Source organism: Saccoglossus kowalevskii, chromosome 2, assembly GCF_978046115.1.
Source record: "Saccoglossus kowalevskii chromosome 2, keSacKowa6.1, whole genome shotgun sequence".
Taxonomy (NCBI): Eukaryota; Metazoa; Hemichordata; class Enteropneusta; family Harrimaniidae; genus Saccoglossus; species Saccoglossus kowalevskii.
Genome location: NC_140642.1, coordinates 9,189,439 through 9,216,511, shown reverse-complemented (window position 1 = coordinate 9,216,511; position 27,073 = coordinate 9,189,439). Strand labels below are relative to the sequence as shown.

Here is a 27,073-nt window from a genome sequence, read left to right as displayed (position 1 = left end):
TACGTTACTAATTGTCAAGGCTTGCCTTAAAACCGTAAACATTCTGAACTCGGCTAGGGATAGGCTTGTTTTTTTTAGGGCGATGTAGTTTTGACACAATCACAAACCCCTTCTCGTAATTGATGAAGACACAATGGTCCGATGATGGGATTGTAATGCTCATGAAGTTGAAGAAAGCTATTAAATTGTCTCCGCGATCTGAACTAAAAAGTCACAACTTGACAGTGACTTGACGCTAAAGCAGAGGTACGTTTGTTCATGGAGGTACAATGTACCTCCAAGGTTTGTTCAACACCTACTAATAATGCTTCGAAGTAGTTTTCCGTTTTTTGATTATTTTCACTGAAAATCAACAAATTCTAATCTTAGTGTCATTATGAGCACTGCCACAACCCTCCAATATTGACATATGCATAGAGTAACTTATAAATCAGAAATATAACAATATAAATTTTACAAATTCAGAGAAACTGAGTTCTCTCCATAATTCTTCGTTGCCACTTTGTCCCATCCTACCACTAACATTATTATTAACACTGACCATGGAGCAAAGGCCACAATAAAGTATGGTACATAGTGCCTTATAGCAGTTTACATATATTCATGTTGTGAATATTAAATACAGTTATCATTTGACAAACTATAATTGCATATTATTTTCAGATAGCACTAAGTAGTCAAATACATCATGGCAAGTTTATTGGTTGAGTTGCATGTTTGGTCACTGAAGAATCCTATTGCTATAGCTGGTATGTGTAACCTGTGTACAATAACATTCTAAATAGTACCAGTAATGTAGGTAGATATTGCAAGGTGTATACAGTATATGTATAAATACATAACCCATGGAGTCATAGACTCTAATGTAAGGTTTATGTAATTATGCTAGTTATTCTATTTTTCTGTATACTTTTATTCGCATAATTCGCATATTTTCTATCGTCTGTACATGTACCGGTATATTGCAATTTCCAGCATTAAAGTTTCTGCTAATATCTCTGTTGAATTGAAATTATATTCTAAGAATGTAGCAAAAGCATATTTATTTTTAATAATATACTTATAACTTACAAAACCAACTTTTACAAATTTACAAGATGATTAGATTGGCATTGCAAGTACATATGTACCTCCCTCCATCCCATGGGGTCAGTGACGTAAATTAATTAGTTTTGGTCGACACAAAAATCATGCCATGGACCTGCAGTTTTAAGGTGACAACTACTAGTAGTCCTAATATAGAGAGACAAATTACAAAAAAACATATATTCTAATTTCTAACACTTTTTTGTGGTATTAATAGGGAGATATATTCTAAACATGCCTCGTGCAGTTGTGTATGATGCTGATTGCATACTGTCATTTCTTCGCCAACTAGAATACAATTTACATCTTACATTGGTAAAGCTTTCGATTTCTACCCTGTCAGCAATACGGTGCTGCCAACAGTATCAACACACATGAATGACTTTGAAAATGAAATTTCCGATTGAAATGAAATACTAATTTTGCATACAAGTTTATAAATAACAACCAAATCACTGTAGACAAGACTAAATTACTCACTCCCAAATGTAAAGTATCAAATACAATCTGATTATAAATGAACTTATGATATGTACGGTACTTTAGTTTTGGGGAAATTGAACGCTCACCATCTCAGAAATATCTTGTTTATCGCTTCATAATTAGAATACTGATTTCATGATAAGGTGCAATGTAGATGTCCTGTGCAATACCTCAAAATTATAGCATGCTGTTATTTATGGCAATTCACTGACAGATATATATATTTTAGTCTCTTCATATTACAATCATTCATTATTATTATACCAACAGATGGTGATATAGGATGTTATACTTACCATGATAAAGGAGAACAAAGTAAGTATAATTGCACATATCACATAAATACTAAATTTGCTCTATTTATGTATGCATTTACCGGTATGTAAATTACGGAGGTGTTTGTTCAAAATGAGGAATATTTTAATAAGTTTTTATTTCTGTGCGTTGTGCGCTCTATTGAAGATCCACTCCTATCATCTAGCAAATACATTGTCATCTTGTCTTGGCAGGAATTCGCATTGTCCATGTCATTCTCCTATTGTCTTGATATCCAACAGTTGACCATAATTTGTACAAAATATTTAGTTTTTATCATGCCCAGAATGAAAATGAAGTAGCGAGGGTTTACCATATTGGTAATTTGTAATTCTTTTCAAAGCTTTCTCAAACTCTAATATTATCATACTGTTAGTCATACTGCAGTTCAATTGGTGTAGCTGGCTCATGTATTTTTGGAGATATTGGTGAAAATGTTATTCTATGGATTAAACAGGAGCAGTTTATAATTGTGACAATATCCTTTCCAGATTTCTGTCCCTGAGCGGAAACATGAAATACAAGTGTACTTGGAGGGCACTGAATACTGGATATATACTTATATATCAACTTAGCTTAGGTTTTAATTATAAGTTTTCAATTCATCAAAATCGAGTCATTCCAGAACCAAACATAATGAGATCTTGATGTATGTCACTTTGTTCATTTTGTTTTCTTATTTACTCTTACTACAGTTATCACATTTCAGTTCTGTGTTTCACATTGAGATTGACAAATGAAAGATTTTTTGAAAACATAATACTGTGTGTGTTTTGTTTTTAAAAAGAACTACATGTACTGTTGCTCTATCTTCTGTTCAATACCAATAAATGTTTCGCAAGCACATACACGCTGATCCATTTATACTAATACTGGTATAATATACAAAAATACTTAAACACATCTTAATATGATCAAATAATTTTTCTTATCCTGGATAATTGCTAGAATTTTGTGATATAGAAATAAGAAATTAATATGTCTTTATATTGTGTTTCAGCTGTAGCACATCACTATTTAGAAGACAAACAACAATACACTGAGAGTAAGCAACTATTATTTTATGTATTGCTGTTTGTAGTCATGTAACATATTGTATTTCCTACCGTCTTCTCAGTAATCGTGATGCAATATGTACATTTGATAAAAACAAAACTTGATATGTACCATATATGTTAGCATCGATGTATGGGTGAAGCTTTAAAGTGAGTACCGTAGTATTGATGAAAGCCCTAAGTTTTTTGAGTAAATGGAAATTGAGAGCATTTGCTAGCTGTGCTGGTCCAGACCTGAAATATGTCAACATTTATTGACTAAGTTATTATTGTCTTCACTACAATAAATCTTGTCATTCATTGTTGCATTGAATTCTGTTTTGAGTGCATGCTAAAAACAACTAACCGAGGAAATTTATATGTTCAATGTTTTCTCTAGCCTGGTTATTATCTTTCTATTATTTTGGGGCTCATTCGCCCTCTCCTGGAAACGCTGCCTCCATTTTGCTTGTGTGGCCAGTGTATGACCACAACATTATTTGCACGCCGCTAATATGAATATGCTGATGTCCTGATAGATCCATGGTTAACAAGCAAAATATTAGGAAGAAAAACCATGGAAATGCTTGGTAATTTTTGGCTATTGGCAGGAAGATTCTGACTAGAATATCTTGCCAATATTGTAACTGTTCAATTAGTACCCCTGGTATATAACACATTACTTTTGTAAAAAGCTTTCATAAAATATAGGTGACAATACAACTTTAATAATAGTCTTAATGCTCAATCACACCTACTCTGACTCAGTTTTCTAATCAGATTAATCTTTGATATGTCAGGTAGAGATGTTACTTGGATTCCAAAGAATAGAAGACCTGATAAACTGAGAGACACTTTAAAAGAGCTAGAGGTGAGTAAGACATTGTTATTGACATGACAGAACATCTTTGAAGGGAAACAAGTATGGAAGCTAGAATGTGTGATACTGTAAAATGACTAATTAGTCCCCGTTCGGACGCAGTCCGAAAACGGGGACTTATGTTTTGCCCTGTGTGCGTCCGTCCGTCCGTCCGTGCGTCCGTGCGTCCGTGATCACCTGTATCTCGAACATGCATGGACCGATTAAGTTCAAACTTCACTCATACATCACACATTATATGGGACATATGCACATGCATTTTTTTCATGATCCGATTAACGATAGCCGAATAGCGGCCATTTTAAGGCCGAAAATGCATCAAAATCGCACATTTTCACCATTCCGGATCTCAGTTATGCATGGACGGATTTTGTTCAAATTTGGTACATACATTAAACATAATAGGACCTTGATGCACGTCATTTTTTTTTTTGGATCGGGTTCGAAATGGCCGACTGGCGGCCATTTTGTTTTAAAGAATTCAGTTCTGCATCCGTATCTGAGACATGCTTGGATTGATCGAGTTCAAACTTCACACACACAAGGTACATCATGTCACAAATATGTATGTGCATTTGTTTCATGATCTCATTAACGATAGCCAAATGGCGGCCACTTTAAGGCCGAAAATGCATTGAAATCGCACATTTTCACCATTCCGGACCCGGATCTCAGTTATGCATGGACGGATTTCATTCAAATTTGGTACATACATTAAACATAATAGGACCTTGATGCACGTCATTTTTTTTTTCGGATCAAGTTCGAAATAGCCGACTGGCGGCCATTTTGTTTTAAAGAATTCAGTTCTGGATCCGTATCTGAGACATGTCTGGATTGATCAAGTTCAAACTTCACACACACAAGGTACATCATGTCACAAATATGTATGTGCATTTGTTTCATGATCTCATTAACGATAGCCAAATGGGGGCCGCTTTAAGGCCGAAAATGCATTGAAATCGCACATTTTCATCATTCCGGACCCAGATCTCAGTTATGCATGGACGGATTTCATTCAAATTTGGTACATACATTAAACATAATAGGACCTTGATGCACATCATTTTTTTTTTCGGATCAAGTTCGAAATAGCCGACTGGCGGCCATTTTGTTTTAAAGAATTCAGTTCTGGATCCGTATCCGAGACATGTCTGGATTGATCAAGTTCAAACTTCACACACACAAGGTACATCACGTCACAAATATGTATGTGCATTTGTTTCATGATCTCATTAACGATAGCCAAATGGGGGCCGCTTTAAGGCCGAAAATGCATTGAAATCGCACATTTTCACCATTCCGGACCCGTATCTCAGTTATGCATGGATGGATTTTGTTCAAATTTGGTACATACATTAAACATAATAGGACCTTGATGCACGTCTTTTTTTTCGGATCAAGTTCGAAATGGCCGACTGGCGGCCATTTTGTTAAAGAATTCAGTTCTGGATACGTATCCAAGACATGTCTGGATTGATCAAGTTCAAACTTCACACACACATGGTACATCATGTCACAAATAGATATGTGCATTTGTTTCATGATCTGCTTAACAATAGCGGAATGATGGCCATTTTAAGGCCGAAAATGCATCAAAATCACGTATTTTCACAATTCCAGAACCGGATCTCAGTCATGCATGGATGGATTTTGTTCAGATTTAGCACAATGTGTTGTACATATGCAGGTGCATTTCGGTCATGATCTGCTTTGAATGTATATGTCACTCAAATATGAACGGAACGGGGACGTGTCATTGACAATGACTTGTTTTCACTGGGTTTAAATTTCGCTGATTTACCATTTCAGCCATATTCAGTAGGCTTTAAATTCATGGTTTTAACATTTAGATAATGTGTTCTATACTAAATTTTACATATTTACTGGGTTTTAATTTAGCGCATTTTTCAGTCAGCGAAATAAGCAAAATTAAAACCCATTGAATAATTAACCCTTTTACAGTACATGGTATGTAGCTCAGCTAGCAGAGAGTGTGTCTTTTGTTTGACTACTATTTACATGTTTTGTTAACAGGAGCTGATGTTGTCCCATAATTGTGTACATATCAGATGGAAGGGAAGAAAGTTGTTTCAGGTGAGCTAGATGAATACAAATATTGTTTAGTACACTGTATATACATATATGTACCAGTATACTTTCATTGCATTTGAAATATAATTTATATACATATAATTCTTCATGTGATTTATATATAATTAACTTTCCTATCTAATGCCAATAACTGTTGTCTTTCAGATTTTATTAAGTAATGGTGTTTTAGTTACAATTCAAATATCAGTTCATTCAGGGGATATTGAAAAGTTAACAATTGATAAATCTCTGCAAGGCAAACTAGCAGCTGACCCTGTCAATGATGGTAAGTATGCATGGTACGTAGTAGACATGGGACAAATATGGTTGTATAACTTGTCATTGTGATTTCTATTACAAGACTAAACACAAATTACATATAGCCTTCCACATAAAGCTGATTCATTTCATTTTTGTACTAGACACACCATCCCATCACATTACCAATGGATGCTGCTCACAGTAACTGTCTGAATACATTTCATGACCATACATCTGTATAACCACACATTTCACTAGGGACTTTTTACTCCTGTTTGCTCAGTTTGCACACTGTTACACAATTTGCTTTTTGCACTGATTGACATTGCACCCAAAATAATATTATGTGTACCAAATGACTTGTAACATTTGTGTTGAAAGATGCAGTTACTGAAACAAAAACACATACTGACTGATTTGATGTGGTGGTGTGGTTGAGAAAGGCATACACACTATCATAGCAGCTGGGACTTTATAATCCCATTGTCTTACTAAGTGTCTGTTAGTAACTTATCACCAATGATGTGATACATTGCTATAATTATTACTGATATACATAAATGTAAACATTTTTTTTCAGCAATCATCACCGACAGTTTTTTGATGTTTACATATCCTGAGAAACCTAAAGCCACTTTAGTTTATTTTAATAAGAAACCTTCTGTTGGTGAAACTGCATCCAAGAAAATAGAAAAACTATCAACATACGATCCAAAGGTAAGTGGTGGGTCTATTAGTTCTATCATTTTTTAAATAGCTACCTAGTGTACCAAACTTGCCTACACATTCTAGTACTTTAAAATACATTTCGTTTTTGGCACCAAATAATGTAAGTTATTCTACCCCTCTTGAAATGTGTCACCAGCCTGGTGATATTATACATCACATCATGTTTATAGTTGGCATGCATGATACAGAAATATTAATTTTACTCAAGTTCACATCACATCTTGGCATGCTTGAGTTCCTATTACATACTTTATTACTCATTTTTTATTTTATCCCTATTTCATGTATATTTGTTTTCAGTTTTCACATCTTGACTTACCAGGACCAAAAGGAAAGAGACTAGAGAGAAAGTTATCAATAAATACTCATCAAGAATGGGTAAGGTACACTTGAGATGTTATGCCAGTATATTCTATTCACACATACATTGCTTTCAACAAGTTTCTACACAAGTTTTTAGTCCCCATTCCTACGAAGTCCGAAAACGGGAACTTATAATTCGGTCTCCGTCCGTCCGTGTGTCCATGCGTCCGTGTGTCTGTGCGTCCGTGCGTCCGTCCGGAGTCATATCTCAGAATCCCTTGGACCGATTCTGTTTATTCTTTGCATGTGCCTAGTACTTTATGTGGGACATATGCACATGCAGTGGTTTAGCGATTCGATTCAAAATGGCCGACTGGCAGCCATCTTGTTTTTTGAAAATGTTGTATTTTGGACATGCTTTGTCAGTTTTCATTCAAACTTGGTACATAGATTATACATGTTAGGATACATGTCCATGATGATTTATTTCACAATTGGATCAAAGATGGCCGACTGGCAGCCATCTTATTTTTTGAAAATGTCATATTTTGGACATGCTTTGTCAGTTTTCATTCAAATTTAGTACATAGATCATACATGTTAGGATACATGTCCCCGACCGTCCGTGAGTTCCTGAGTTTGTCTGTCCGACCGTCTGTGTGTCCGTCTGTCCATGTGTCAGTCTATCCAACGTCATATTTCAGAATCCTGTGGACCGATTCCGTTCATTCTTTGCATGTGCCTAGTACCTTATGTGGGACATATGCACATGCAGTGGTTTAGCGATTCAATTCAAAATGGCCGACTGGCAGCCATCTTGTTTTTTGAAAATGTTGTATTTTGGACATGCTTTGTCAGTTTTCAATCAAACTTGGTACATAGATTATACATGTTAGGATACATGTCCATGACGATTTATTTTGCAATTGGATCAAAGATGGTCGACTGGCAGGCATCTTGTTTTTGTTTTTTTATGCAGTATCTTGGACGTGCTCTGTCAGTTTTCATTCAAATTTGGCACATACATGTACTTTATACATGTTAGGATGCATGTCCATGACAATTCGTTTCAAAATCTGGTCAAGGATGGCCGATTGACAGCCATCTGACTTTTTGGCCTTACTACTATATTTTCACAATTTATGTACCATTTTCATTTGTATTTGGCACACACATCATACATATCAGTGTGTTTCATAATCAGATCAAAGATGGCTGAATAACGACTGTTTTTATTTTGGCCATATTACTATGACACGAAACATGTGTTTTTGTTGTAAATAAGCAATCTGTTGTATACGCCACTTGGAACTCAAGTTTCAAGGACATGCTCGCGACAACCCCTCCGCTTTAATATGACGAGCACAAAGAGAACTTAACGGGGACTGTGTCATTTTCAATGACTTGTAATTCTTCATTTAGGCCCGGAAATTTGAAATCCTACCTAATCTCATTTTATGTTATTTTTATTGTCACATGAAAATAGTGTATATCATTCACAGTTGTGACATTTTGTGTAAAATATCAGAGCTGATATCGTATAATAAATCTATGTATTTGAACAGTATTTAGAAAACATAAATTGTGCAATGTTACCGCTTTCATATTGATTGAAAATTAACTTTGAACATGTACAAAATGAAAGGTTATCATTGTGACAATCGAGAAAGACTATCATTGGTCATGACTGCCAGTGTGTTTCCACTACCGAATTTAGACATCCTGTCAGATTAGTAGAAATTAGCTTATGACTCATAAGTATAGTTCTGAAAAGTTTCATTTTCTCAGATTTGTTGGCAATCATTGTTAGTCAGTAAATGATGGATCAGTCAATACTTAGTCATATATTTTGCTAACCGTACTATTTTTCATTACAGGTGGTTGTGTGGTGGCCTATAGCAGGTGAAGAAGCCTGGCCTTGGTCTCCTATGTCAAGTGATAGAGATAGAGCCAATATTGTAATTCTTGGTGTCTCGGCGTGAGTATACTCTGTCCTAGCAGTTTTGTGATAATTCTTGGTGTCTCGGCGTAAGTACATTCTGCCTTAGTAGTTCTGTCATAATTCTTGGTGTCTCAGTGTAAGTACAATCTGTCTTAGCTTCTTCCATAATTGTCAGGGTCTGTCGTAGTAATTCTACCATAATTCTTGGTATAAGTACATTCTGTCTTAACAGTTCAACATTGCATGCTTTGTCATGTACATTTCTGAATAATTAATTCACCATGTAATGAATTCTTTAATTTTTTTATTATAGGGGCAAACTTGAAGAATTATGTTTCACAAGATCTGAGTATGATCCAATTCATGTTGCATTTAGGTAATACACACTGACAATGATTGTATTCACCAAATTAGTGGAAAATAATCACAGATAGACAGTTGTGTCATTATGTTGTAAATATTCGTTGTGTATGATGTGCTTGCATACCATGGCAGTTGTTGTATTCCATTTAGAAGCTTATCCCACTCTATCAACATAATCTATATAGTCAGTTAGGTAAATTGATTTTATAGAGCACATAGGCTTCTAATAGTGGAAACATTTTATTTGAATTATGGTACCATCTCTTTAAGTTATTCCATAGTAAACCTGGTAACTACAACAATACATACTCTTTGTGGTCACACATTCTGACCTAGACTGGCCCAGCCGTGTAATTTTTAAAATTTGCATGTGTTATAGTTGTGTAGAACAGTTCAGATCAGAAGCTGCCTTCTGATGGGTTGGCAGTTTACAATTCAAGCTATCAGCATATTTAGCACTTTAAAAACATGGTGACAGCTATAGAGGGTGTGGCAAAACAGACCAGTCGTGGAAAATTTGCATCAATACGAGAGATGAATGCAAATTCATTCTTAAAAGGAATTATAAATATAAAACAATAAAATTGTCACAACTGGGCCAGTCTAATCCTAACCCTGAACCCAACTTGTTATTTGTAGTTCAACACAATCACGGCATGTATACACATTAGAAGTAGGCACATCAGCAGCTGGAGAAGTTGTAGTTGACAGCTGTATATATGAATGTTCTAAAACTAAGGTTAGTCTTGTTGTTATCACCGTCTTGTATCATGTCTCTCTTACTTGCATTCTCTTATATACTTGTATAGACTAATATGTCAGGATGTGTGCAGGGATCAATACCATCATAAATATATAACCAAAATAAATCCAAAACTTGCATTATTGTGTTTTTTAATATGTTTACAGCAATCACCAAAATAATACAATATCCTTTTTAACATTTTTAGCAGTGTTTGTTTTGACTTTGCCATTTTCAATTCAACAGCTAATGACCCCTGTACACAACCATTTTCTTCTTACCCATGTGTTATGTTGAGGTTGAACATTCAATTCTTTGCTGTAAATATAGCTGTATGTATATCTTTAAATGATGTCGTCCATATAACAACTGTAGACAGGTCCTGTTCCCCAAAATTTCTGAATCATGTTGCAAATGGAGCTCTGTGGTTGGTTGATTTTGCTGGTAGTGATTCTCTGTTAAACCGCTTTCAATCATTATTGGATTGAAATAATTGCGTGAAATAATGAAATTGTGATTTTTTTTTTATGCAAATGATCATTTGATCATAGTGACAAACATTTAATTCAATTTAAAATTTGAACACTCGCATCAAATGAAGTGTGACTTTTGATATACAAATTGCCAATACCAGTCGTTGATTGCCAAATTATAGCAAACACTGCTATGAATGTTCCGAAGGATACTGCGATTTTCCAAGAAAAAGTTATAGGAAAATGTCAGTTTTAATGATCAGTTAATTTAGGCGCCCATGTGATATCCTCAATATTTAGGGAACACAGACTCAGTAATAAATTGATTTGGCTAAAAATAAAAAAAATATAAATAGTTGTGTTGATCTCAATTTTTGACTCCTGTGTGCGAAGCACAAAAAGGGAGTCTTTGCAGTTAGTGTGTCTGTATGTGTGTGTGTGTGTCTGTATGTGTGTGTGTGTGTCCGTCTGTTCCACTGATATCTCAAGAACCATACATCAGTTTTTGATGAAACTTGGTGCATAGATGCTCTGGGCCAATGCGCAGATTTGATTAGGTTTTGGTAAAAATCCATGCATATTAATTACCTAATTTGCATGATAATTAGCTGATTTTTAGCTGTTCCACTGATATCTAAAGAACCACTCATTGAATTTTGATGAAACTTGGCACACAGATGCTCCAAACTGATGCGCAGATTTGATTAGTTTTGGGTAAAAATCTGTGCAATATTAATTACTTAAGGTAGAGATGCAGTTTATTTGTGAATTTCAATCAAAAATAGTTTTTTTCGTTTTTTATATAGATTTTTATCTAAAGAACATTCTGTGAAAATTTGACCAATGAATTCTTATTGGAACACCATTAAAATTGCTGTTTATTTTCTGGTTAAAAATAATAAAACACTCACACGTGGCAATGTTTATGTCCAATTGCCTAATTTGCATGAGTAAGCAAATAACAGGACCTTTGATTGACAATATGCAAATCGAGATTGTACGGGTCATAGTTCATTCAATTACGCGCATGTGCAATTAATCTCAAATCAGTTCTCGCTCGCTAGCAAACCAAACATTATATTTCCTCAGCGTTTTTTCCTAACTTTTATCATTACATTATGCGTGGTGTGAAAAGAAAGAGAGGTAGAAAGAAGATTCAGATGATTTCTATGTCGGAAGAGGCAAAAGCTACACTGAAGGAATCAACCCACCGAACGAAAAACAAAATCGATGTGAGCGTCCAAACATGACTTTCCTTGAAGGCATGAATCCGAGTTTCTGATTGACTGAGAGATTTTATTTGTAAATAATTGTTCTCAAAAAATAAACTGAGCATGTGAAGAATAATTTAACATCGTTTACAGTGATAACTGCTCATTGTCGAAACGAAGCTTACCCGTTCACGCTAGTCACAATAAACATCATACTCTTGAATAGGCGTCAATGACTACGGTAAAACTTAGAAAATGACGTCGAAATACACCTTAAAAGTCCCATTTTTTTTTAATCCCATCCCGAATTTACGGCAGAATCTGGTCCCTCAAATAAGGGGCACGTGAGCTTTGATTCTAACCGGATATATTGCACTGGGTCGGGGCGATACAAACTTTTGTGTATCTTTTGTCCAATGGGTACCTGTACTTCGATCATTCGCAAGTTTTGCTAGGTGGTGCGAGACAGCTTTGTTTGCAACCGGACGAACTCCGTTTAATTCAATGAAGCAAACAACTGACAATGCTAAAATAAATTGCAGAGGTACGCTAAAATTAATTGAAAACAACCAAATAATTTCAATGAAAAATAAATCACAGAGAGAGGTAACTTGATACATTTCGGTAACAACTCTTTTGACGCGCTGACCGCTTTTCCGCGTCTGATGTTTTGTTTTCCTTGTCATAATACTTACTGATTGATGATTTTGTTTTGATTTTTGAGTTTTTTAGCCTGCAACTCGGCCACGACCTTTGCTTTTTCCGTGAAAAATGGGGAAGTTTACATCAATTTGACGGACATTCCATTTTTTTTAAACTAACCATGGAAGGTACTAACGAAGCACACTGTTTAGCACTCCTATTTTTTTCATTTGCCGATTTCTATTCAGGAAAATTCGACCGCTCGAAAATGCACCTTAATTTTGCACTCTTAAAACATGTCAGATTTCCAACACTAATTATTTAAAACCGGTCGAAATTTTAAAACTTTTACGTTAGGAGCTGGAGCTCTCTTCTTGCAGGCGACCGTCGCCGGTAGTACAACAGCATGTTTTGTACGTACATCCGTGCGCTGACTGTCTTAGAAAATCCCTGAATAAGGCGTTGCCAAAATCGAAAAAAAATATATAAATGCCTTCTTAAAAAACGAACAGAATTCAAATATTTCTTTTAACAAATATGTTGCAGTGGGAAAAATGGGATTGGAAACGATGAACAAAACTTCTGTGCCTCGAGTTTCGATTCTAGGATTACGCGATTATTCATTATTGTGCGTTCGCTTCCTGGAGTTGGTTCTCAATACTACATAAAAATCATCAAGGATAAATAATTTAATATCCCACTTTGTACTCTTCACGGTAAACCATAGGCTCTGAAATACTCGTAGACTTTTTATTGAAAATACATCGAAGAGAAGCCATGATGTTTTGATCGTGATAAAAGGTCACCTTCCTAGGACCTCCCCCTGTTTAATAATTCATGAGATGACGCCATATTTACTGGGCATTGCCACGTGTTTTTACCGACCCCATCAAAACACTGGTATGAATGACGTGTTTCTGATTTATATATTCAAGAGTAGTTGTTCTGGTCCAACGATTTTACATAAAATGTCTATGTCTATACGTTAACTTTCATTTTCAATAGTCTAGAAAGTATGACAAAGCAGTAATTCCCGGTTTAACGCGCAATTATGCAAATTAGCCTTTTTCTCGTCTTCTATTTTTGGTGAATTCTTGGGTTTTAAATTAAAATAGCTGATAGACGCTTTGGCCATTTGCCTCGAAATTTTCACACATTATTGACAAGGTGTTCCCCCTTCAAAATGCGTCCGGACAGTTTATTACGGCGAGAGGAACAAAAATAACAAGTCCGCAATTAACAGGGATATATAAATTATGCAAAAATAGAAAAGAGTGAACTTTGAGGTCATGCTGTGCGACTTTGAAAGCCGTTAGAGAGATGAGTGGACGCATTTGAATTAGTAGTATACCAAGGTATCCAGTGATGTAATTTTACCCACAAACGGACTTGAAGTTTTCAAGCTAATTTTTTTTAAACCACTTTTGTCCAAAAAAGCATATTTTTGACCCAAAATCAAAAACACATTCTGGATATTTAAAATAAAGACAAGTTTTACAAAGTTTGTATAATAAGCTTTCAGAAAATATATAACATGTTGGATATATAATACGATCTTCATTGTCTAATTACTCAATTAAAAAGCAAGCCAAATAAACTGCATCTCTACTTTAATTTGCATAATGATTAATCAATTTTCGGCTTTTCCACTGATATCTCAAGTACTAATCATCACATTTCAATAAAACTTGGTACATAGATGTCATAGGACACTGCACAAACCTGACAGTTTTTAGGGTAATATCAGTGTATATTAATTAGCTAATTTGCATAATTAATTAATTTTCAGCTTTTGATATTTCAAGTATTAATCATCACATTTCAATGACACTTGGTACAAAGATGTCATAGGACACTGCACAGACCTGATAGTTTTTAGGGTAATATGAGTACATATTAATTATCTAATTTGCATAATTAATTCATTTTCAGCTTTTGATATTTCAAGTAGTAATCATCACATTTCAATGACACTTGGTACATAGATGTCATAGGACACTGCACAGACCTGATAGTTTTTAGGGTAATATCAGTATATATTAATTAGCTAATTTGCATAATTAATTAATTTTCAGCTTTTGATATTTCAAGTAGTAATCATCACATTTCAATGACACTTGGTACATAGATGTCATAGGACACTGCACAGACCTGATAGTTTTTAGGGTAATATGAGTACATATTAATTACCTAATTTGCATAATTAATTAATTTTCAGCTTTTGGTATATCAAGTAGTAATCATCATATTTCAATGAGACTTGCAACATAGATCTTCTAGGATTATGCAGACACCTGATTAGTTTTAATTGGATATTAATTACCTAATTTGCATAATGTTCCACTGATATATAAAAAACCACAAATTGGATTTTAATGAAACTTTTAAAGAGAACTATGCAGAAACCCAATTAGTTTTTGGTAAATATTTATGCTTATTAATCACCTAATTAACATAATTAATTAACACTGATATCTCAATTACTGATCATCACATTTGAATAAAATTTGGTACATAAATGCTCTAGAACAATAGACAGGCCTAATTAATTTTGGGTTAAAATTTGTTCATATTAATTCTCTAATTAGCATAATAATTCATAATTTTTTTGTTCTGTTCTGTTCATATTAGTTACCTGATTTACATAATTAGTTTTCAGCTTTTCCATCAATATCTCATGTACTAGTAAGTTTGAATTAATTTTTAATGTGTCTTCAATACTCTCAGCACACGGGAGTTCTTTCTAAGCTATCTTTGATTTTTTTTGTTCCTAGATTCAGAGGGCAACTGTTACAACAATTCCAACAAAAGGTATCTGTCAACCTTAGTGAACATCGTAATTTTTTAGTGTGTATATATTTGAACCATCGTCCAAAGTCCTGAGAATCATATCACTGGTATTAAAAATTGACATAATGAAAAGTAGTTTGCATAATTGATAGTTAAAACACTTATGATGGATAAACTGTTCTTTTCAAATCACTAAAATTGCAACATATATCGTATTTTGTAAATTTAGTTTACTATGTCTCGCATTCTGTCTATACATCAGTCACTGCTTAACATCAATATTCATATGTTTTATTTTTTTCAAGCCGGGATCACAGCATATGGTAGAAATAAATCTGAAGATAAACTTGTACTTGCCTGTGATGATGGCAAAGTGGTGAGTCGTTTATAGAAATTTAACGTTGTGATGTCATTTCATTTGTTTTCATCTTAGCTTATGTATATTTTATCAAACTAATTGTACTCCAGGAATTAATACGAGTAATGTTGTTGTTTTACAGGTACTATATGATGAACACAAAAGACTTACCCAATTCACACAAGCTGACTTGGTAGGTATTATCGTATCTTGTCCCTCACTGATCATTCAGATAATAGAAAATACATAAATTATTAAAAGCATAATTATTTGCTGTTTTTTTGTTAACAGGAGCCAAGTGTTGTTGGTTGGCACCCTGGTGGTTGTGTGGTATTTGTAGCCAGCAACAGAGGAGAAATTCAGGTACAAACATATGTTGTATAGACTTTAGTGCTTATATACTTTTCTGTTACTCTCATGTCTTCCTGCTGTCAGCATGATGCTTAGTTCCTTTCTCAAGTAGTTAAATTCAATTTTTGCGAATGAACTTTCAAACTAGTTCAATCCTATGCATATTCATCAGTTCACCAGCACTACTACTTTTTCCCACAAATACAGTATCAATGACATAATTCTATGTTGTTGTATATTACAGTGTTTTGATATGGCATTAAATCCTCTCAATTTTATGATGCTATCAGAAAATCCTAAAGCACACCCAACATTACACCTTGGAAATTATTTCAGGTATGGTCATAACGTTACATTCATTTTTATGATTCGTTTTATAGCATTTGCAATCACGAATTTAAATTTTTATGAATGGTCACCGCAACCTGCCTATTGAGAACACTTGCTGATAATTATCACTGCTACAGAATCTGAATCATTTACCGATATGTTTGTTTTCAAATTGTGTGTATTAGACGTCTGAATCTTAATGTTTTGTATCTTAAATTGAGACATGAAGTTGATTTGTATTTATTTATTTATTTATTCATACATACACACCCCTTTATAGTGGAATTAATAAAATAAATAAAAATATTTAAGCATTACAAAAGATTGTTCCTTGGAGTATGGGTAATTATAGTACACTCTGATTATTTTGTCACCAGGTCACCAACTAATTTAAGTCAGTTACATTGGTGTCAACCAGATAGAAATTCAACACTTCTAGAATATATTCCAGATGCCATTGATTCACAATTACTTATATTTGAAAGGTATGTACTCACAAAGATACAACTTTTGTCTGAACTAGACTGATTCTGCCCTGAAACTGAATAAACTGGATAAAATATCTAACTAAATCAAGATTACTTAACTGTGAGCACTGTTCATAGTGATTTGGGGTGTATGATCAATTTGACAAACAAGGGAAACCTGGTACAAGTAATAATACAATAAAATATTGCCAAATAGTTATAACTGTTGCAGTAAACTTTGCCAGATTGCTATCAAGTATGTTACTGTTTATTGACTGTTGATAAAACAATGGAAAACTTATCAATTTGACACTTAATAGCTTCCTCGTTAGGTCATGCATAGTGTTTATTTGCTAAGCAAACATACACTGTACTTGTACTTTTCCTAGTGAGAACACGGTACCAGTGTGGTATTTCTTCTGAAAGCTAATCCACTAAAATCTATAAAAATGTTTTCTAAGATCTATGATTAAACTTCAGATAGCAATATTATTGCTCATTTATATTACAAAATATGTATTAAAATACAGATGAAGAGGGTGTCAATAGATAATATAAGCATTATATAATGTGATGGGGATATTAATATTTATATACATACAAGCTTATTAGGTTATTCTCATTTAATCTTTGATTAAAGAACACTTATAAATAAATAGAACTAACAAGTTAATGATTTGGCTTTTAGAGGAACTTAATAATTGTACTAGAGTATTCAAACATTATACAATTAATAAATTATTAATCATCTCATTATTGCTCATTCTAGAAGATTATATTACAGTGGGGGAATGTTTAATTTTATGTGCACATTATTTGATGTATATTATATGAATCAAACGCTAGTTATATGAAAAAAAGATAACCACCACTCACCACTAGAGGGCCACCCATGATAGAGTGGGACAAACAACATTCCTCCAGCACCAACCAAGTAAACACTGCACTTGTGAAAAGTGCTGATACAGCATCACTGTTTATTACCATCACTTTCACCTCCCTTGAAGACCCCTAATTACAGATTTTGTTGGTTATTGAGTGCTGTGCATTGTTTTATTTCAGGGGGCCGTTGGCTATGCTACAAATTCATCTTGGTGTGATGAGCAGAGGTAAATTAGGTCCGGAACATCTCGTTCGGCAGTTTTTACACCATGGTCAAACTGATGAAGTGAGTTTGTCAACTTATTTTGCCATAACACATTTTCCCCACCTTTTTTCATGCTGTTACAATGGTTTTTATAACTTGTCTTCGTGATACCTTTTATTTGTGTGCGGGAAAAGACCACAGGGAATAGAAAAATGGAGAAGTTAAATTTAGAAATGTAAATACTAATCAGTCTCCTCTCACAGAGGTGGCTTCGATCAGATCTCTTCTCACAAATCCACAAATCTTATGCTATCACACATGGTCTAGTGAGGGAGGCTAATAGGTCGATGCAACATAACCATGTAGTTCTGCTACCAGATATTACTGTTAATATCTTTTGATTTGTTTTACCTAAAGGCTGTCAATTTGTTAACCGCGATGAATTGGAACACAGAAGGTACAAGTTGTTTTATATGTTTATCATCTATCATGGATCACCTGTTGAGATCACCTTTAAATGAAGACAGAGAAGGTGTGTATTAATACATGTACAAGATGTAAATCTGGTTAAAACATAATTCTTATTGATTCTTGTGCTGCTTGTCTTTGACTAAGTGCGAAAATATGTGTAAAGAGGTTCCATGAATGTGATAGATACATAAAAGTTATATGAAAGATACAAATCTTACTATTGTATAGAGGAAACAACATTTTTTTAAATTCATGGACAAATGCTGATTATGAGATTCAGATTACTATAAAGGGCAACAGTGATTGCTTTGTAATAGCTTAGTAATAGCTCTTTATAAACATTATTAGGGATGACGTCAAAAGATCGATGTCGAATAAAAAAACTTATTTGCTTTAGTTTGGGGGTGGGGGTGGGAGTTTGACTTCAAAAAGTTTCTATCCTACAGAAACGATTTTATTTTTTAATGAAGTCAAACAAATCTTGGAGTATTTGTAGTCATTTTTTTTCTATCCAATCATAGACAAAACTAATAGAACTTGAAATAAACAAAACATCCAAGACGAGAAAATGGTTTGGACGAGTGTAAATATGTACGTCAAAAGAAGTCAATTTCAGGGCTTGGACCTAGAGCAAGCGCAGATCCCAGAAAAGTATTCTGCGCATGCATATATTCCCCTTCATTATTACAACTAAGTGCTATGCCATACTACTGTCCGATTATCGATTTGTATTTAATAGTGAATGTAGTCTGACGCTATGATCAATATTTATCAATTAAGTTTCAGTGGGGGGGGGACTAAAGGAATTAAGTTTTTTATTCTACATTGAACTTTTGATGTTGTCCCTTACTGTCTCACTATTGAAATCACTGAATATAATATAAACACTGCTTTTGATATTGCAGCTGCATTGGAATCAGCTCTTGGTAGTTTTTATGCTCCCCCAAGATCATTATCAGAAGTAACAGTAATAGAATACAGAGATGCTATCAGTAGATTGGCCAGGCGATTCTTCCATCATCTTCTCAGGTAAGATCAGTATCAGTAGAATGCAGCTGCATGGGTTGGCCAGGAGATTCTTCCATCATCTTCTCAGGTAGGATCAGTATCAGGGAATGCAGCTGCATGGGTTGGCCAGGAGATTCTTCCATCATCTTCTCAGGTAGGATCAGTATCAGGGAATCCAGCTGCATGGGTTGGCCAGGAGATTCTTCCATCATCTTCTCAGGTAGGATCAGTATCAGGGAATGCAGCTGCATGGGTTGGCCAGGAGATTCTTTCAGCGTCTTCTCAGGTAGGATCAGTATCAGGGAATGCAGCTGCATGGGTTGGCCAGGAGATTCTTCCATCATCTTCTCAGGTAGGATCAGTATCAGGGAATGCAGCTGCATGGGTTGGCCAGGAGATTCTTTCAGCGTCTTCTCAGGTAAGATCAGTATCAGTAGAATGCAGCTGCATGGGTTGGCCAGGAGATTCTTCCATCATCTTCTCAGGTAGGATCAGTATCAGGGAATGCAGCTGCATGGGTTGGCCAGGAGATTCTTCCATCATCTTCTCAGGTAAGATCAGTATCAGTAGAATGCAGCTGCATGGGTTGGCCAGGAGATTCTTCCATCATCTTCTCAGGTAGGATCAGTATCAGGGAATGCAGCTGCATGGGTTGGCCAGGAGATTCTTTCAGCGTCTTCTCAGGTAAGATCAGTATCAGTAGAATGCAGCTGCATGGGTTGGCCAGGAGATTCTTCCATCATTTTCTCAGGTAGGATCAGTATCAGGGAATGCAGCTGCATGGGTTGGCCAGGAGATTCTTCCATCATCTTCTCAGGTAGGATCAGTATCAGGGAATGCAGCTGCATGGGTTGGCCACGAGATTCTTCCAGCATCTTCTCAGGTAAGACCACATCAGTGGAACACAGATGGGTAGGTTGGCCTGGAAATTATTTCATCATTTTCTTAAGTAGTACCAGCATCAGCTGGGTGAGTTGTCTAGTAGATTCTACTGTTATCTCATGGATAAGATCGGCATCAGTGGAACACACCTGGGTAGGTTGTCTAGTAGTTTCTACTGTTATCTCATGGATAAGATCGGCATCAGTGGAACACACCTGGGTGAGTTGTCTAGTAGATTCTACTGTTATCTCATGGATAAGATCGGCATCAGTGGAACACACTTGGGTAGGTTGTCTAGTAGATTCTACTGTTATCTCATGGATAAGATCGGCATCAGTGGAACACACCTGGGTAGATTGTCTAGTAGATTCTACTGTTATCTCATGGATAAGATTGGCATCAGTGGAACACACTTGGGTAGGTTGTCTAGTAGATTCTTACTCACATTTGATGGCTGAGAATTTCAATTACCTTGTAATTCAACATGTTTTCATAATTATTATTGATATTAGAACTTTTGCTTCATCTTGGACAGGTATCGTAGATTTGAGAAAGCATTTCTATTAGCAGTAGACTTGCATTCCAGAGATCTTTTTATGGTGAGTGCCTGACATATTATGATGATTTCATTGTCTTATATATCTGTCTGTCCATCAGTTTTGAAAATTTCTAGTTCCATGATCTAATGGCAAATTATTGACAGAAACAGTACTTATTATGGTATAATCATATCTTTTAATCCACCTACATATACACCTTGATCTGATAAATAACACTTATACTTTTCATAGGATATTCACTATCTTGCCTTGGATAATGGTGAACCTGCTTTGGCTGCTGCTGCAAAGAAAAAAGCTGAAGATATTGAAAATGAACCAGCATCATCTAGTACAGGTGTGTGGCATAAACAAGGTTTTATATTCCCAGTATAAAGTGACATAGTGTAGTGTATGACAACATACTGATTTACATAATACTGATGTATATACATAGTGTAGTGTATGACAACATACTAATTTACATAATTTTGATGTTTATACATAGTGTAGTGTATGACAACATACTGATTTACATAATACTGATGTTTATACATAGTATAGTGTATGACAACATACTGATTTACATAATGCTGATGACTATACATAGTGTAGTGTATGACAACATACTGATTTACATAATACTGATGTTTATACATAGTATAGTGTATGACAACATACTGATTTACATAATGCTGATGACTATACATAGTGTAGTGTATGACAACATACTGATTTACATAATGCTGGTGGCTATACATAGTGCAGTGTACGAGAACATACTGATTTACATGTTGGCTATACATAGTGTAATGTATGACAATATACTGATTTACATAATGCTGGTGGCGATACATAGTGTAGTGTACGACAACATACTGATTTACATAATACGAATGTTTATACATAGTGTAGTGTATGATAACATACTAATTTACATAATGCTGGTTGTTATACATAGTGTAGTGTATGACAACATACTGATTTACATAATACTGATGTTTATACATAGTGTAGTGTATGACAACACTGATTTACATAATACTGATGGCTATACATAGTGTAGTGTATGACAACATACTGATCTACATAATACTGATGTTTATACATAGTGTAGTGTATGACAACATACTGCTTTACATAATGCTGTTGGCTATACATAGTGTAGTGTATGACAACATACTGATTTACATAATACTGATGTTTATACATAGTGTAGTGTATGACAACATTCTGATTTACATAATACTGATGTTTATACATAGTGTAGTGTATGACAACACTGATTTACATAATACTGATGGCTATACATAGTGTAGTGTATGACAACATACTGATCTACATAATACTGATGTTTATACATAGTGTAGTGTATGACAACATACTGATTTACATAATGCTGTTGGCTATACATAGTGTAGTGTATGACAACATACTGATTTACATAATACTGATGTTTATACATAGTGTAGTGTATGACAACATACTGATCTATAATAATGCTGGTGGCTATACATATTGTAGTGTTATATTTTTTCCAGACACAATGGATTCTTCTGTGGATGAATTTGATGATCAAGTTTCTTTAGACGATGGTGATTTTAGTAATGACTCCGATGATGAAGATCATAAAGACAGGTGTGTAGTCATCAAACTTGCAGTTTGGCACAACAGTCTAGAATAGGGTGTCTTTTACAACACAAGGGTCTGATGGTGTTAATGAAAACTGGCATGTAGTGCTGGAAGAGGATATAGTCATAACTACAGAAATTGGACATTCACCATTTTGAAACTAGGTGTGTGATGGTTATGCTGTTCTGGTGAAGTAAACATGAGCAAATTGCATGCTTAAATTGCTGACCCCTAACCCTGCCTACTCCCAGTTGAGATAAGTGCTCCTGTTAGGTATTTCCAGTTACAGTTGAAGGTGCACCAGTCCTCCAATCAAAACAATGGCCTCTACCAACTCCTGGGGATATGCCATCTCGATGCCTTTTTTTGTTGTAACTAATATATTAAATATATGGTGGATGGCTATGTTTTAAAGATACTAATTTATTATAGGATTGCAACTAACCAGCTAACACATAGTTCACTGTCACAATCAAGAAGACAGGCAGTGACTGGGTATAGGCGCAGGTAGGATGGACAGCAGATGTGTATCTTCCATTCCTCCCCTGATAAGCATACCCAACACAGCATGTAATGGTTTTGTGTCAAGTAGTCACCAGTCAGCATGCTTTCCTGCCTAAATATTATATTTATTAATAAATTTTATAATAAAAAAATTCTGTTTGTTTTTGACGCATGGAGGTATTTATAAATTCTATAGATTGGAATAAACGATGATGTTGTATTCTTTATTTTCATCTGTTTTATCATATTCTCACCAATTACCATTCCTGTTACCATTTATGTGTTTGCACTATTGGAAACGTAACTCCTGGTACTGAGCTGAACATTTTTTTTGCCGATGTTCTCCAATCTAATCTATTTCAACAGGTCTCATACTACAATTAAACTTCTCTGGAACAACAGTGTGAAAACTTGACTATTTTACATATAGTGTAAAATTATAACATTAAATATGTCTAGTTTTTACCTACATGTAAGTGCATGTATTGTATTATAGCAAATATGGCATTGTGATTTTAAATATTACTGAAATGTGTATAGTAAATCAGATGTTATTTATGTTATTTATTTTAGTGCTGATATGAATGATATTTATTTAGATGAAGCTGGTGATGTGAGTGTACCTGTACCTGGTGATGTATATGCTGCTGTACTCAGAGAAGATCCACTCACATTGGCAGCTAGAGGTATGTACTTATAGCGAGGGAGTCATCACCTATGCATACGTCAGATGGCCATAGCATGTCATTGTTTACAAGCATCTATCCATGAGCCTTTGCGTTTTTAGCGTGTGTTGTTATTGTCGCTTGTGACTCAATTCCTGCGCGTGAGCAGGTGACGACCCTCTCACTTTATATACCACACTCTTGTGCAACAATTTGAGATAATTGGCATGTGGATTTACCTATACCTACAGTTAATGTCTTTTCAATATCAAATGAATACTGCTTTCTTTGCAGCTAAAACATTTTTATTTCACCATCAATCATATCCTAATGTATTTCATCATCAAACAAAACTATCATCGTTTATCTATTTATATAACTATGTTACAGGGAGTGGTGATGGTAACCAAGAACAACAAGATGATGACATAGATGGTCTGGGAAATACCAAGACACTCAAAGTGATTCATTTTGGACTTGTATAAAACTGAGAAATAGTGAAGCACCCTCAAGTGGCAGAGAATATACTTCAATTTTGTCTGCTTTGCAGATTTGTGAAAAATAAATAAAATTAAATCTTAATCTAAAATTAAATTACATTTTAAAAATGTGATTAAGCAAATTTACAGTTTTACATTATTTTGAGAATTATAAATTTATTTCAGTAATTGTAATTATTTTTAAAATGAATTTTTATTTTTAGTACCGGTAATCCGGTAGTCTCAGTGGTGGTTACTCATTCAAAGAAACATTCTTTGTGTCTACTTTTTTTAATACTCTAACTGACTGACTCATGAACTCAACAAGCTCATTGTTTCTTTAACTGAATGTAATTTTAGCTGAGGGATCTGAAAAGAAAACTAATAATGCCAAGATAGTACCAGTATATACATGTACTGTAAAATCTGTATTAGAAGCTGTGACTTAAAATGTTACAATGCAACAGAGGGGATGCGGCTTTTATTAGAACATCTACACATATGACAAACTATGAATGTTTGGTTCTGAATTACTCAAAATAAATGGGTAGGACTTCTGTTAGGGATGCGGCTTCTAATACAGATTTTACAGAGTTTACTTATATGATTGATTGTGTTTAGCATTGTACACGTGTTAACACGATGCCTGCTGATACCATTATACCAATTAAATTTGCTGTCTTGTAGGGGATTTCATCAGGTGATGGGTTAATAGTGGCTCGGCATTCATCTTTAACAATGAAGCTGAATAGATTGAGATATTAGCACCACATGAGATTGAAAGTAATTTCTCCACATGAACAGTATTAGTTAAAGCTGCTCAAATTGGGAGGGAATATTGCCCTGTCACTTAGAGGGCACACTGGAGAGGATATTTTCCCACCCCACCCCACCCCCATAGGGTGGGTAGTCTGGTGATACTGATATCTGTTTCTGTATTATGTTAGTTAGACTGGCACTGTCTGGACGATTTATTTTGTTTTAAGGTTTAAATAAAAATATCACAAAATGGAGGAGGCTTTCACCCTGAATTTTGCAAAACTATTTTTTTTCCCAAGTTTGTTATTATTATAATTTAACTAAAAAAATCACTACAGCTGGGCCAGTCTAGGTGTTAGTGTCAGTTAAGACTGATCAAATGGGGGGGGGGGGGGGTCCCCTCATCCTTCACCTCTATATGGGGTGAAGTCTACATGGTTTTAATTATATCTATGTCTGTATGCTATTATAGTGTCAGTTAAAACTGATCAAATGGAAAGGGAGTATTGCCCCGCCCTCCACCCCCATACAACGTGCAATCTGCATAATGATATCCATGTCCGTATGGTGTTAAGTGTCAGTTAAAACTGATCAAATGGAAAAGGGAATATTGCCCCGCCCTCCACCCCATGATATCTACGTCTGTAATGTGGTTTCACTTTTAACTCAACAATTGAATCATTCAAGTATAACCTAGTACAGACATGCTTATTGTGACATGGTTCACTAATCTAGCACCTGTATCATTTAGGGAAGCCACAGCTAAATTTGAAGGATGACCATTTAAATTGCCTGTATAAAGAGATGCAGTGAAGGAAAAAAATCAAATGTAAATCACATTAAAATGATGTTTTAATCAAGCTTTTATTTTTATACATTACATAGCAATATTTAAAATATCACAGTTATCTTAAATATGTGCTCTAATTTATTGGATTGTGATAACCATATTTACTCTAATAGAAGTGAACATAAACCAAAAAAATTGCATTTATTGCACGATGTGTCATTATATGACTTACTTTTGACACACTGTTGTCATTCATTCAAGTACATGTTCTACTAATAGAGCAAATATGGTATTTTTTGGTATATTTTCAGGACAGTATTTTCTGCACATGTCTATGGGGCGGGTCCCATCCAACTTGGCTAGTTTCTATAGCAACTAATTTTCGGGAGCTCATAAATGCTAGTGTACGGCATACTTACAGGCATGCTAAATACAAACCTTAGTATTACTTTAGTAAAAGTTTCAAGTTGTCTTACAGAATACCCATAGGAACAGAAATCATTACTCAATAATAGAACCTTTGGCCTGTTAATAGTGTGGGTATTTGACAATTCCCATGACCCCATTTCTGATATTTCATTTTGTATTACTGGTATGTGATTAACATATGGTCTTTGGTATTTGTCTGATCATGTTTGTACATATGGGATAACAGTTGATTTGAATAAAATAATTTGATCTCTTTTTATTCCGTCTTGTTTGTGCAGTTTTTTTTAGTTTTTTTTTTTCTTCAATGATTCTGTCAACATGTTACCTACATTTTTGGCAGTTTGCCTTGTGTTTTTCTGTAAGACTACATGTATATCATGGGACAGCTTGTGGATAAGGTGAGATTTATTTTATGTTTTCAAGAGAGAGTTCTACTCCCGTTTCCTGTCAATGTTCCTGCCTCTCGTTTCAAAATAGGCATTGGTATAGTACTGGGAAACTGAGTTTGATATACAGCACCATACGAGTATGATTCTTAAAATGGTGTTAATTATTTCTCCAACTCCAAACCATGTTGAAAAACGAATTGCAAGTTCCAATGCTAGGGTGAATACCGATAGTGAGCAAATTCGCTTTTATCATGCATTTGACATTGCTGATTAATTGCTTTCCGAGTCTTATTTGGCTTTGGCTGTAACATGATAAAAGTGAATTGGCCTGCCGCACAAGCTCAGACAATATATAACTTGTTTGAGTTTATTAATAATGGCACCGTTTTATGAAGGCGTGATTATTTTTTATGGAATTTAGAAAATATTTATTAAACATTTATCAAGGAAAACCTTTCTTCTAACAAATTCAAAGAAGATGAATCCATTGGCTAAAGATGCCAATTTGGTAAAACCTATTACATGTACCTACAAGTCTTCAAAGTTTTTTTTTCAATCATAAGCCGATTTACTGCCATGCATGCTAAA

At 34.7% G+C, this 27,073-nt stretch overlaps 1 protein-coding gene across 2 annotated transcripts; it reads left to right on the top strand.

Annotated features, from left to right (window-relative positions):
* The first annotated feature begins 34 nt into the window (after positions 1-34).
* On the top strand, positions 35-26,355 carry LOC102807921 (WD repeat-containing and planar cell polarity effector protein fritz homolog). 2 transcript variants are annotated; one of them, XM_085490821.1, is made up of 27 exons: positions 35-246; positions 664-749; positions 1,840-1,884; positions 2,885-2,929; positions 3,719-3,789; positions 5,836-5,895; positions 6,058-6,178; positions 6,734-6,870; positions 7,183-7,260; positions 9,063-9,163; positions 9,441-9,503; positions 10,130-10,229; positions 11,845-11,937; positions 15,333-15,369; positions 15,654-15,724; positions 15,849-15,899; positions 15,998-16,069; positions 16,302-16,393; positions 16,765-16,872; positions 17,917-18,022; positions 18,359-18,473; positions 19,318-19,441; positions 20,838-20,901; positions 21,094-21,196; positions 22,380-22,476; positions 23,548-23,660; positions 24,030-26,355. In XM_085490821.1, the coding sequence occupies exons 2-27, from the start codon at positions 689-691 to the stop codon at positions 24,122-24,124; spliced, it is 2,223 nt and encodes a 740-aa protein (XP_085346947.1). In that variant the 5' UTR covers positions 35-246; positions 664-688; the 3' UTR covers positions 24,125-26,355. The 2 variants fall into 2 exon arrangements, with proteins under 2 accessions (XP_085346947.1, XP_085346948.1); XM_085490822.1 differs by lacking the exon at positions 11,845-11,937.
* The last annotated feature ends 718 nt before the right edge of the window (positions 26,356-27,073 follow it).